This window comes from Phyllostomus hastatus, unplaced genomic scaffold, assembly GCF_019186645.2.
Source record: "Phyllostomus hastatus isolate PE091 unplaced genomic scaffold, TTU_PhHast_1.1 phas_contig_148, whole genome shotgun sequence".
In the NCBI taxonomy this organism is placed as follows: Eukaryota; Metazoa; Chordata; class Mammalia; order Chiroptera; family Phyllostomidae; genus Phyllostomus; species Phyllostomus hastatus.
The window spans coordinates 12,809,444-12,822,171 of NW_025333607.1; the positions used below are offsets into that span (position 1 = coordinate 12,809,444).

The 12,728-nt window shown below is 50.3% G+C and overlaps 1 protein-coding gene across 1 annotated transcript in view; it reads right to left on the reverse strand.

Moving 5' to 3' along the window:
* Positions 1-12,728, reverse strand: part of DNAH14 (dynein axonemal heavy chain 14) — a 174,992-nt gene that overhangs the window by 20,173 nt on the left and 142,091 nt on the right. The window contains exons 65-70 of the mRNA XM_045859402.1: positions 10,394-10,624; positions 9,982-10,103; positions 7,872-8,116; positions 5,659-6,080; positions 5,374-5,575; positions 2,325-2,561 (exon numbers count right to left, since the gene is read on the reverse strand). Coding sequence (XP_045715358.1) covers positions 2,325-2,561; positions 5,374-5,575; positions 5,659-6,080; positions 7,872-8,116; positions 9,982-10,103; positions 10,394-10,624 — 1,459 coding nt within the window. The remainder of the gene's footprint in view (positions 1-2,324; positions 2,562-5,373; positions 5,576-5,658; positions 6,081-7,871; positions 8,117-9,981; positions 10,104-10,393; positions 10,625-12,728) is intronic.

Sequence of the window (12,728 nt, forward strand, 5' to 3'; positions counted from 1 at the left end):
GTGATGGGCGGCCGAAGGAAGGAGGTGAGGAGCACAGGGCACAGCGGACACCTGAGAGCCTGCTCCAGTGCGGGGGTGGGGGTTAGGGGGGTGGGGGGCTGTTTTTCTGACGAATACAGGGCGGGGCCAAAGGAGGTTATAGTCGCGAGTATGTGAAACAGAGTTGATTCTTGTGTTATTGTTTATTAATTATTGCACTATTTTCCATATGAACAATTGTGAACGTACTTTTGCCCCACCCTGTATAAACTAGTAACCTTAGAGGTTAGAGAGTTATGCTCACACTCTATAGAAAATGAGCATCCAAGGAAAATGCAACAAAACTGTCAAAGTTTTGAAAAACTTCATATTATGCATGTATATTTTTTTGTCATTTTTAAAAAGATTTAATTAATGTATTTTTTAGGCAGAGGGGAAGGGAGGGAGGAAGAGAGGGAGAGAAATGTCAATGTGTGGTTGCCTCTCATGTGCCCCTCCTGGGGACCTGGCCTGCACGCCAGGCATGTGCCCTGACTGGGAATCAAACCAGGGACCCTTTGGCTCATAGTTGGGTGCTCAATCCACTGAGCCACACCAGCCAGGGCTGCATGTGTATTTTCTTTAATCCGGACCCCTCCTGGCACGTCGGCAGACTCCTCCCGGTCACGCTCCTGCAGGGCCGGAAGTCTCCTGGTGCTCAGCACTACCAGTGCGGCTACCAGGGTCATTTCCACCTGCCTCCCCCTTCCGTTTCCCCAATGTCTACAGACAACTTTCACGAAAGAAATAGCTTTTTTGGACTATAACTAAAATAGGTTTGTCGACCTTTAAAAAAGTCTATGATACACTAAGATTATTTAAAAATTGATAAATTTGGGGTTATTTGAACAATAGAAAGAGCTTCACTTTACAAAACAGGTCAGTAAAAGGTTTCTTTAAGTAAAAGATGTTAGCCCATCTCATAGTATAATAAGTGATGAATCCAAAATAGAATACTGAAAATGCAACAAAATGAAACAGCAATGGCCCAGAGAGAGAACTCCAGGAGAGGAAGAGAACGTCTTAATCAAAACTGGAAAGCAAGAAGTTCTAAAAGAAAAAAAATAGACATAATTGACTGTACAAACATTTAAACATTTGTGTGGTACAGAATCCAACAGACAATAACAAATTTTGGAAAATACTCGAATGAAGAGGTTAATATTTTTTAATAAGACAAAAAGCTAATCATCTTTTAGGCTGGTAGGATTCTTACAACTGGACAAAAAAGATAAACAATCCAGTAGAAAACTGGGCTACACACATGAATAGGCAACTCCAGCATCTGAAAAGGTATTTTTTTAGCTAATAGGGAAAATCAGATCGGAGCACTTTAAACCTTTCAGATTGGCACAAGTTAAAAAATTCAATACTCCTCTCGGAGAATGGGCACACACAGATTGCTGGTGGGAGTATAAATTATTGTGGACTTAAAAAGAAAAGCCATCAGGCAGAAACTATTATCCTGGAAAAAATACACAAAAGCAAACGAAATACGTGTCACGATGTCTGTGTTATCATCGCAGTAGCACGACCGGAAACACAGCTGGAGACTGTGGCAGAAGTTTGGCAGCGACACGCAGAAGACCGTGGCGGGAACAAATCAGGCTGTGTCCTGAGCAGGGACGATGCAGGTGGAGGTGGCAGGGGGAGCGAGGAGGAGAGTTCAAAGTGCGGGGCGGGGGGGCGGGGAAGGAAGGAAAAGATATGCTAAAAATAGCAAATCATTTAAAGTAAGTTCTATTTCCTATGTGATTTTTTAAAAGATTTTATTTATTTGTTTTTAGAGAGGGAAGGGAGGGAGAAAGAGAGAGAGAAACATCAATCTGCGTTTGCTGGGGGCTGTGGCCTGCAACCCAGGTATGTAGCCTGACTGGGAATCGAACCTGTGACACTTTGGTTCGCAGCCCACGCTCAATCCACTGAGCTATGCCTGCCAAGGCTATTTCCTATGTGATTTTAAAACACGTACCTGCTTTATAAAAAGATAAAACATGCCCGTCCTATAAAACACACATCTTTATATACGCAGGCCTGTCCGGATGCAGGAGCAAAGCCCGTGTGGTCTGAGGAATGGGGGGTGGGGGTGGGGGGGGGTCGGAGGCTTCTCCAGCAGCGTGGAAGGTCACGGCAACCAGCTCACATGACTGTCGCGAGGACCAGAGAACACAAGACGCGCCGGCGACACAGTGATGCTCCTCCTCAACTTTTCGTGACATGGGACATGGAACTCCACGGACAGTCGGGTCATCTTACACAGACCCAGGCGTGATCGGCTCAGACGGAGACGCCGAAGGCTTGCTTACTTTCCTCCCGCGATTTCCTACCTTCCTCCTGCGACGCGCTTCCGGGACGGAAAGGCGTGCTCATCAGAGCGTAGACAGCCTCGCTGTTCCGGAAAGCGTCCCACTGCGGCGCGTTCGACAGCAGGGACTCGCACAGCAGGGCGAAGGGCTCCAGCTGGCCGCCGGCGTGCTGGCACTGCTTCCACCTGGGGCCCGAGAGCCACTGCAGGCGCCCGTCCCGGAGCCTCTCGTACCAGCCTGGGGGGGAGGGGGAGTGAGACCGCTGCAGAGCCGGCCTCGGGCTGCCCCCGCCCCCCCCCCCGTTTGCAAAGCAGAAGCCCAGTAAACATGTGCTATTGAGGAAAAGCCATTCTGTGTAATGATTAATCACATGAAGGGCAATTTTTGCAATGTGGTAAAAATGGAAAATTTACCATCGTAACCATTTTAGAAGTGTTAAGTATGTTCACGTTGTTGTGAAACGTAGTTGGAACTTTTTCTGCAACCCTGAGGCTCCGTACACATTAAATAACCTTTTTCCCCTCCCGCCAGCCCCTGGTAATCACCATTCTACTTTTCGTTTTTATCCGTTTGACTTCTTTCGCTGCCTCACGTAAGTGGAACCACACAGTATTTGCCTTGTCTGTCACTGGCCTATTTCACTTACCGTAATGTCCTCAAGTTTCATCCATGACACAGCATGGGACAGGGTTTCCTTTGCCAAGGCTGAATACTATTCCACAGCACGTACCCACTATGTTTGGTTTACCCACTTTCCCGTCAATGGGTGTTCCGGGACAACACAACATGTAACAACATCTGCATCACAGGGGCACCGGAAGGAGGAGGGAGAGGGAGAGAGCAAGGGATCGAGAACCATTTGAAGAAATAACGGCAGAAAATGTCCCTAAGCTGGTGAAGGAAAAAGATACACAAGTGCAGGAAGCACAGAGAGTTCAAAACAAGATGGACACAACGAGGCCTGCTCCCAGACACATCCTAACTAAAACGGCAAAGATTAATGACGAGAGAATCTTAAAAGCTGCACGAGGGAGACAGCTAATCACCTACCAGGGAGCTCCCGTGTGTCTATGGTCTACAGGAGATCCACCCCCGAACGAAAGGCACACATGGGCGGAAGGTCGGGGGTGGAAAAAGAGATTTCGTGCAAGTGGAAAGGAAAAGAAACCTGGGGTAGGTAGCAACACCTGTATCGGAAAAAACAGTCTTTAAAACACAGGCTATTTGTGAGAGACAAAGAAATGACACCACGTAATGATGAAGGGGAGCAATCCAACAAGAGGCTACAACCCTTGTACACATCTACGCACCCGATGCAGGAGCCCCTAAACGTGAGAGGCACATCTTGATGGACGTAGAGGCAGAGACTGACAGTAATGCAGCCACAGCAGGGGACTGTAACACCTAGGGGACTGCCTGCTCTTCCAGACAGAAAACCAACAAGGAGACAGCAGCCTTGAGTGACACACTACACCAGACGGATTTCACTGTTGCCTTCAGAGCGGTTCACTGCAAAGTGGCCGAATATTCATTCTTTTCAGAGGCACATGGACCCTTTAGATCCACGGAACAGAACAGAGCGCCCAGAAATACACCCACGCCTTCACAGTCAAGTCGTATCCGACAAAGGAGGCAGAACACACGAGGGGGTAAAGACAGCCTGTTCAACGAACAGCGCTGGGAATATTAAACGGGTGTGTGCTAAAAAACCGAAACTGCGCCACCCGCGAGAATACACTCAGAAGGGATCAAAGACTTAAGTGTGAGACTCGAAACCATAACAACCCTGGAGGAAGACACGGGCAGCAGAACCCCGGACATTCTTCACGGCAGGTCCCCTGAGAAAACGGGGGGCAGGGCGCTGAAGTCTCCTGCCGTCACCACGTCGCCTCCCTCCATCCCGTCCTCGTCTGCTTCCCACGGTTAGGGGCTCTGAGGGTTGGTGCATGAAAAGTACTAATTTTTGTCTCTTCTTAATGCATCGACCCTTTTGTTATCGTATACCGTCCTTTGTTTCTCATGACAGCTTTTGAGTTAAAACCCATTTTTTCCTAATGTCATCGGTACATCGGCTTCTGCTCTCTTTCAGTTACCGTTCGCTTAGGAGCCTTCCCCACCCCCTCCCCTCCGGCCTCGGTGTGTCTTTAAGTCTACAGTGCGTCCCTCGTCCAGAGCAGAGCTGTATTCTGGTTTTTGTCTCTGACGCCGACCTACGTCTGTCGATCAGGGAGTTTGACCTGCCCACATTAATCCTGGACGGGGAAGGGTTGCGACTGCCGCTTGGATGTTCTCTGTATGTCTTGCAGCTTCTGTGTCCCTCCTTCTCTTCTCACTGCCTTTGCATTGCACTGCTTTTTCTGGTAACTAACTATGTATCCATCGATTCTCTCTGAGTTTCCTTTGTACATACTCGACACAATTGTTTGTGGCTACTATATGAGGGTCCTCCGGACAAGCAGAACTAATCGGATATGTGTCGATCTATCTGAGGAGGTTTATTGCAGGAATTGGCTCGCAAGATCCTGAGGGCTGGTCAGCAATTGAATTAAAGGTCGCCCTCACCAGCGCAGGCGGGCAAAATCCAATCTGCCGACGGCCCAACTGGAACAAAAAACTGAGAAAGGGCAACAGCGCTCCCTCCCCTTGAGCCCCGCCTTCTCCTCAGTCTCAGCTCCTCGGACCCAGGACTCACCTCGGCTTCAGCGCCTCTGGCTCTTGGGCCTGGGGGCTCTCTCTGACTCACACTTCTAGCTCCCGGGGGCTCCAGTTTACGGATGGCAGACTGCCCAGCCTCCATAATCACATAGATTAGGATTATAATAATTGCAGCAGCTGTCATTTACTCATTCATTCACTCAAAAATTATTGAACACAGATTATATGCCTGGCAGTGTAGGGGGCACAGCGATGAATGAGACGCTGCAATTGAACTCCGGCTGCTTTCGGTCTAATAAACACAAAAGCATTGCCTTGGAGCACCGCGGAAATCTTTCAGTATTTTTCAGGGAAACTCGTTTTTGCTAACCCCCGAGGGACTGCTCTGACTCACTGTCCAGCCTGGGCTGAGGCATCAGGCCTTTCGCGTTCACCAGCATGCCCGAGTACAAGAAGATGCTCCACTCCCTCTCCGGGAGCGCGCCGAACTCGTCCTGGGGCAGGCTCTCGGCGGTGGCGTTGTTCCGCATGATCGCCGTGCAGAGCAGGAAGGCGAAGGAGAGCTTATGTTTATTGAACAGAGCCCAGGTGACCACCTGTGGGGGGACAGACAGGAACCGCTAGGTTGACCCGGCTGGACCAAACAGGTCTGCGGAACTCCCGCTGAAGAAGGGCTCACCTTGAGAACAGTTCTCGTCAACTCGTCCACAGAGTTTTTAAGATGTCTCTGCAAGGGGTTTTTCTCGCGTTTTAGCTTGGGTTCTCTGGAGAGCTTCACACTGTCCGGAGGTCGTTTCAGGTACGACCTCTCCCTTCTCAGACTGGGTTCTTCCTGCTCCTTGCCCCGGGAGAGGACGGAGGAGATGAAGACCTGGCGGAACCAGTCGAGCGAGAACTGGTACATGGGGTTGAGGTGCGCCAGGCCGGCCACCACGAAGTACAGCAGGGCGCCGCGGGTGGCGATCGGGAGGTAGGTTTTGCGGGTCGCCTGAATTTCGCTTTCCGCCTTCTTGGTCGCGCTGATGCGCTTCGAGATCTCATTGGAAGTGACTTTGGATTGCCTCAGGAGGTCGATGATCTCCTCGTTGTCTAACACGCACCCTGGAAGCAAACAAAGGCGGATCTCAAGAAAGACCGTCGCGGTGTTCAGTGGCGGTCTCCGCATTCTGTCTTCTTTGGGCACCAGCGCTCGCTGTCGGCTTTGTGTTGGTTTCGTTCTGGGGGTGAGCTCCTAAGTCAGGGGTGTCAAACTCATCTTCACCGGGGGCTCATCATCAGCCTCGAGGTTGCCTTCCAAGGGCCGAGTGTAGAGCTCCTGGCCCCTAGTTGAGGAGCAGTTACAGTTACACAGTCCTCAGACTACAGACATTCAGCCCCCTGAGGGCACCCGCGAGGCTGATGTGGCCCCCGGTGGGAACCAGTCTGACACCCCTGTGTTAAGGGAGGAAAGGTCACGGTTCCGGTCAGGTTGTGAGCAGCACACACGCCGCTCTCCCGACTCCCCTGTCTCTTCCCTCTGCCACGTCAGTGTTTGCGGGGTCTCTCTCTGTTGCAGGCGCGTCATAGGTGGTCATTCCAGCACGAGGAATACACTTCCCCGGCGACCCACTGGACACACAGAAAGGGAAGACGAAATGCCCAAGCAAGGACAGGTGTGCCATCATCTCAGGTGACACGCTCCACTCTTTCCTACAGGATTCTGTGTTTTAAACAAACGAAATCGATAATGACCAAAAAATGGCTTTCTCATCCCATGAATGGGGTGCCCTGATTTCTGGGAAGGGGAGAGGGGCTGAAAGTTGAATCACTCTCCAATGGCCGGTGATGTAATTAGTCTCGCCTCTGTGAGGCCCCCCAAGGACAGGTCAGCGGGCTCCTGGGTCGGCGAACACGGACCTGGGATGGGTGGTGCGTCGGGGGGAGGGAGGGCGCTCCACACCCTCCCCCTAGACTCTGCCCTGCGAGTTCCTTGCGTTTGGCTGTCCCTGCATCAGCTTCTTTGTAATAAACCGGTAATCGAGTGCGAGTGGGTTTTTTAAGTAATCAAACCTAAGGAGGGGGTTCCGACTTCTAGCCTATCGCCCACCTGTTCACAGTCCCAGTGACAACCCAGGCTTGCAGCTGACACCTGCAGCAGGGGCAGGGAGCCGTCGTGCAGAACAGAACGCTGACCCCGCAGACTTGGGCGCTGTCTCTGCTGGAGAGTGTCCGAGCCGAGCTGGGGCGAAGATCACCAGCTGGTGCACGTTCTCGCTGGCAGGGGAGGGGCGCCCCCCCCCCCCCACGCTGAAACCGGGCCTTCGGAACCCCTTTTAGGGGCAGATATATTTGTGATGGTTTTTATTTAGCTGTGGAGTTGTTCAGAAGTTATACTCTTTCCATTTAAAGACTGTGGTTTCTCAGACATTTCTCGTGTTGAAGAGGAATGCACTTTCTACCACTACTTTAATAAATATCAAGTTTGAACGGGATACATATGGGTTGCGGGATTGTGTCCTCCTACAGTTCGGTTAGTAATACCTGGGGAACCTAATCTTCCGGTCTCTGTGATCTAACCTGAGGCAAGGAAGGGATGTCAGGCACCTGAGGGACAGGAATGGGGCGAGGAGGAAACGAACCAGTTTCCACAAGATTTTCCTTACAACTTACACTGAGTTTACGGTGGCGAGGGACCCACGACACAAAGCAGAGGTGGACACCGAGGAACGTCAAAACTGGCAACGTTTTCATTTTAGACACAGGGCGATCCACCTACATGAACCGGTTATTTGGTGAACATTGAGACTGGGTAGCTTTGTTGCCAACGCGGCATACGGCCCTTGAACTTGTTTTGCGTCCTGCACGAAGGCGTGTGCCAAGGTCTCCCCACGTCACCAAAGCAGCTGGGCTCACCTTGCGTGCTCTGTAGCAGGTTCAGCGCCTTTTCCTCCAGCTCCTCAAGAGTCGCAGCGTCGAGGGAAATGCTCTCCAACAGCTGGAAACGCTGGTTCTCCAGGTGGGGCACTTCGTGAGTCACCACGGTGGACAAGAGTTGGTCCTGCAGACCTTGGAACGTGACCGTGAAGTTGATCATGGTAACAAAGTTGTACACGAATGGGGGAAAACGCGGGTTGTCGATTTCTGTGGAGATGTACAACCTGGAACGTGGGAAAGGCACCCCTTCGTCAAAGGACACACAGAGGAAAAAAGTAGAACATTTATTTGCTAATGGAACAATACTTCTCCTAGAAGGAAGTCAGGTTAATGTTGAGGGCTATTCAGCCTGGTCCACAGGGAGGCTCTCGGTTTGTGCTACGTGAATACACTTGCTACTTAGGACCTTAAAGACACAGCCGTACAGAAGTCCACACGATGTCTGGTCTGAGCCCAAGGACAGAGGGAAGACAAAGGCTAAATGTTAGGAATTCTCACCTGCCACCAGATCAGGGCAGAAACTGCGGTTTGCACCCAAGCAGGAAGCCGGGGGGGGGGGGACTCGAGGAGAGGAGACACATGGTCGGTTTTGACCGGGACCGCTCTGGCTGCCATCGCAACAGCAGCCTGCGCAGAGGGGGGACGTGGGCAAGAAGGAAGCTGGGGGACAGGGCAAAACGGGGGAGACGGTGGCGGCTCGGAGCAGGGCAGCACCAGCGGTCCGGGCGGTCAGATGCCGCATCTTTCTTAGTCGGCACTGCAACCCCGCACAGCAGACGACCCTCTTTCCTCTTTACACAGGGTGGAGCGGAGACTCAGGGGGGCTGGACGCGCTGCCCGTGACACATGGCCAGAAAGTGGCCGAGTGGGGACCAGCTGCCTGGCTGCCCTCCTCCGCAGGGGCCCCCACCCCCTCGAATCCCCAATCCACACACAGGGGCCCGGCTGCCACCCCAGGAAGAGGTCACCTCCTCCGCATCTCTGGAGCCGTGGCTGCACCCGTCACCCAGTCCTGGGTGAGAAGGAAGGAAGGGGCTCACACCATGTCTCCCCACGTGTGTTCCGCAGGATGCCCTTTCCTGGTGAGGGCTAGTGAAATAAAGAAGTTTTAAGTCCTTGCAGGAAGGAATCTTGCTTAACTTTGTTTATCTCAGAGCTTTTTTAAAAAAAGAACAGGATCCCCTTTTCTGAGTGACACCTATGGAATCCCTGGAAAGTTGTTTTGCGGGGCATACTTCCGAAGGAGGCCGGAGGAGAGAATCTAAGGAGCAAGAATCTGGCAGCCCTGCTCAAGGGAGAGGACCTTGAGGCGAGTTTGAGAGTCAGGACCACGTGGTAAGCGGCCCGTCTGCCCGAGCCCCTGAGAAGAAGGTAGGCGCACCAGGCTAGGGGCCACTTAAACCATCTCCTGGTTCTCCTTGCTGGTTACTTGCTTACCCAGCAGCCTCCGGGGTATGAACGGAAGGAGAGAACGCACGCGACCTACAACTCAAGTGTCTCATCCCTTGGGAAGGATACTTTCGTGGCGGTTCACTTTGACTCTGCGACTGTGCGTTGTGAGGCTGGCTGGCAGCAGCAGAATTCCTGGGGGCCCCTTACTGCCTGGAACAGGACGCCATGGCTGTATCTGCCCAGGCAAAAATCTCTGTCCTTCCCTTCTACATACGACATATGGATTTTTTTTTTTCTTAAAGGAAGCAGAAGCTTTTCCTGTCCGAATGAAGTGCTAGGCGAACAGACCAAATCCAGCCCCTCCGGCTCGTGCAGGGCCAGGCTCCTGCTGGCTGCCCTTCCCTCACAGTTTCTGGAAATTCTCTGTGGACCACCCCCCCCACCCCCACCCAGGCACCCTTTGAAAAATACCGGTTTGCAATGACTTATACATAAAAATCCTTTCTCTATTCTGCACAGTAATGAATAAGACGCAAAAACTGGAAACATGAAAATAAAAGGAACATTCAAAACACAACCTTCCTTTTTCCTCCACGAGACGCTTATCAGGACTGAAATGCAGAACCTTCAATAGTATTGTCTCAAAACAAACAAACAAACAAACCAAACATTTGTCTCAATTTAACTATGACATTACCTAAATTTGGAATTGTATTCAATTTCAGAATCCTCAACCCGTATGAAATATTTTCCTCTTCTCTGATAGATAGCCTTCTTCAAAATCACCTTTAAACTGGGAGCTAATGTTTCAGGGAGATTCTGAAAAACCCAACAGACATGAATAAGAAATTCACCTTACGAAAAGTAAACCAATTGAACAGGTACAGCTTTTAAAAAATGTGAATCCTGTAACTCCGTGGACAACCGTGAGAGGCGGGCGTGAGAACTGCCCACTGCCTACTGCCCACTCACTCTCGGCGCCGCGTGTGCACGTTTCCCCGGAAAAGGGCACCAGCGACGGCCTCGGACCTCCGAGTCCCGGCGCTCGGTGCCCAGACGCAGGCGTGCGCTGGGCAGGGTCGGGGAGCCAGGCCGCTCCGCGTGGGTACCTGCAAGAGGACGCTGCCTCCCGACTTCATGGCCTGCTCGATCTTGCGGATGGAGCTGCCGTCCTCGGCCGAGAGCTCCTGCAGCCTCGGGCCTTCCATCTGCCGGATCCAGCTGTACGCCTGCTTGTGCGGGTCGATGAGCAGCGGCCACTGCAGGCCGTTCTTGATCAGGATGGCGTTCTCCGTCAGATACTGGCCGAGGGGCAGGCCCTGGTGGTGCCATCGGCGGATCTGCAACGAGACCACTCGCGCGTTCCTTGTTTGGTCAACTTCCGCGCACCTTCGACGCCCACAGGCCGTGCCCGCCCATCCGTGAGTCGCTCAGTAGCCCAGAGGGACTCGTGGTGTTACGTGCTTGTTGTGCCCAAGTCACTCTTGTCTGACTTAGTACTGGCCCCCAGGCGCGAGAGTAGTGATGCTGGCGATTAGGAGACGCCGTGGGAGGCCCCCTTTCAGCGGAAAGGTGTCACCGCACAGGAAAACCCCCCCGAGTACACACAGGGCCCGGTACCATCTGTGGTTTCAGGCACTCACTGGGGGTCTTGGACTGTATCCCCTGCCGATAAGGATCTATAGATCAATTTGGAAAAAACAGCCAGCTTTAGGATACTCGGTGGTCCAACATATGAACACGGTATAACTCTTCCTTTGTTTAGGATTCTTAAAATTTATCTAAAAAATATTTCATGGGTTTATTTCTGTAAGCTTTACACAACTTTCTGATAATTCATTTTGATGCTAAATAAATGCTACCTAAAACCATCGTGGACCATGTTTTGTTACTGGTGTCGAGAAATGCAGTTGGTTTTCGCATATTGACTTTAATCCAGAAAGTTTGCTAAATTTTTTTAATGCTCATGGTACATCTACATATTTCTTTTTGATTTTCTAGTCACATATCTATCACCTTCAAAAGTTTCTATTTTTTCTTTCTTTCTTTCTTCTCTTTCAGTCTGATCTCTTCTCTCTCTTTTCCTCGCCTTCCTGCACTGTCTGGGCCTCTGGTCCAGGTTAGACACGGGTGCAGGCAGAGGGTGGCCCTTCGTGGTGCGTCCGATCAGGAAGGAAGAACTTCCCCCAGAGCTTGCTTTCGTCTACCCTGGTTTCGTCTTTGAGCCGTGGTTAGTTTAGGGGTATTTTCCTAATGTCCAGGACTATCGGGGTTTTCAAAGAGAGGTTTAGTTATTGACTTCTAGCTAATTGCATTTTGATCAGAACATACAATGAAGTTCCTTGGCATTTGTGAGCCATTATGCGGTCAGTTTGGGTGTGGCAGAGAGTGCGTGCGCTGCAGTGTCCCACGGGTGCCTGTTATGGATCTGCTAATCGTGTTGTTCGAATCTTCCCCATCTTCACTGATTTTCGTGTTCTTTTTCTATGAGTTCCAGAAAGAAGGGTGTGAAAATCTTTCACTGGGAATGCAGTTTTGTCCACGTTATCTGTAGCTCTTTAAAGGTTGGTTTTATATGATTCTGAGGCCGTGTTATTAGGTACAAACCCATTTAGAATTATTAGCATAGACTTGGAGAATTAAAGCAATTCTTATTGTACTGTAACATAAGGTCATACAACTTCAGTGATCGCTTTTGGCCTTAAATTCTATTCTGGTTTTTTTTTTTTCCAGGATTACCTATGGTAAGTTTCCTCCCATTTTCTATGGTCAATCTTTGTTTTAGATGTGTACTTTCTAAATAACATATGATTTCTGCTTTGCATTTTGGTTTGCATTTTTTAAATATATTTTCTTGATTATGCTACCCTGCATACCCCCTCCCACCCACATTCTGCCTCTTTAGTTCATGTCCATGTGTCATAAGTTCTTTAGCTTCTACATTTCATACTATTCTTGCCCTCCCCCTATTTTCTATCTACTGTCTATGCTACTTATTCTCTGTACCTTTTCCCCCTTTTCTTCCTGCCCCTCTCCTGTTGCTCTCTATGTGATCTCCATTTCTGTGGTTCTGTTCCTGTTCTAGTTGTTTGCGTAGTTTGCTTTTGTTTTAGGTGTGGTTGTTAATAAATATGAGTTTGCTATTTTTTTACCATTCATATTTTTTATCTTCTTTTTCTTAGATAAGTCCCTTTAACATTTCATAAAATAAGGGCTTGGTTATGATGAACTCCTTTAACTTGACCTTATCTGAGGAGCACTTTATCTGCCCTTCCATTCTAAATGAAAGCTTTGCTGGGTAGAGCAATCTGGGATGTAGGTCCTTGCCTTTCATGATTTGGAATATTTCTTTCCAATCCCTTCTTGCCTGCAAGATCTCTTTTGAGAAATCAGCTGACAGTCTGATGGGAACTCCTTTGTAGGTGACTGTCCCCTTATCTCTTG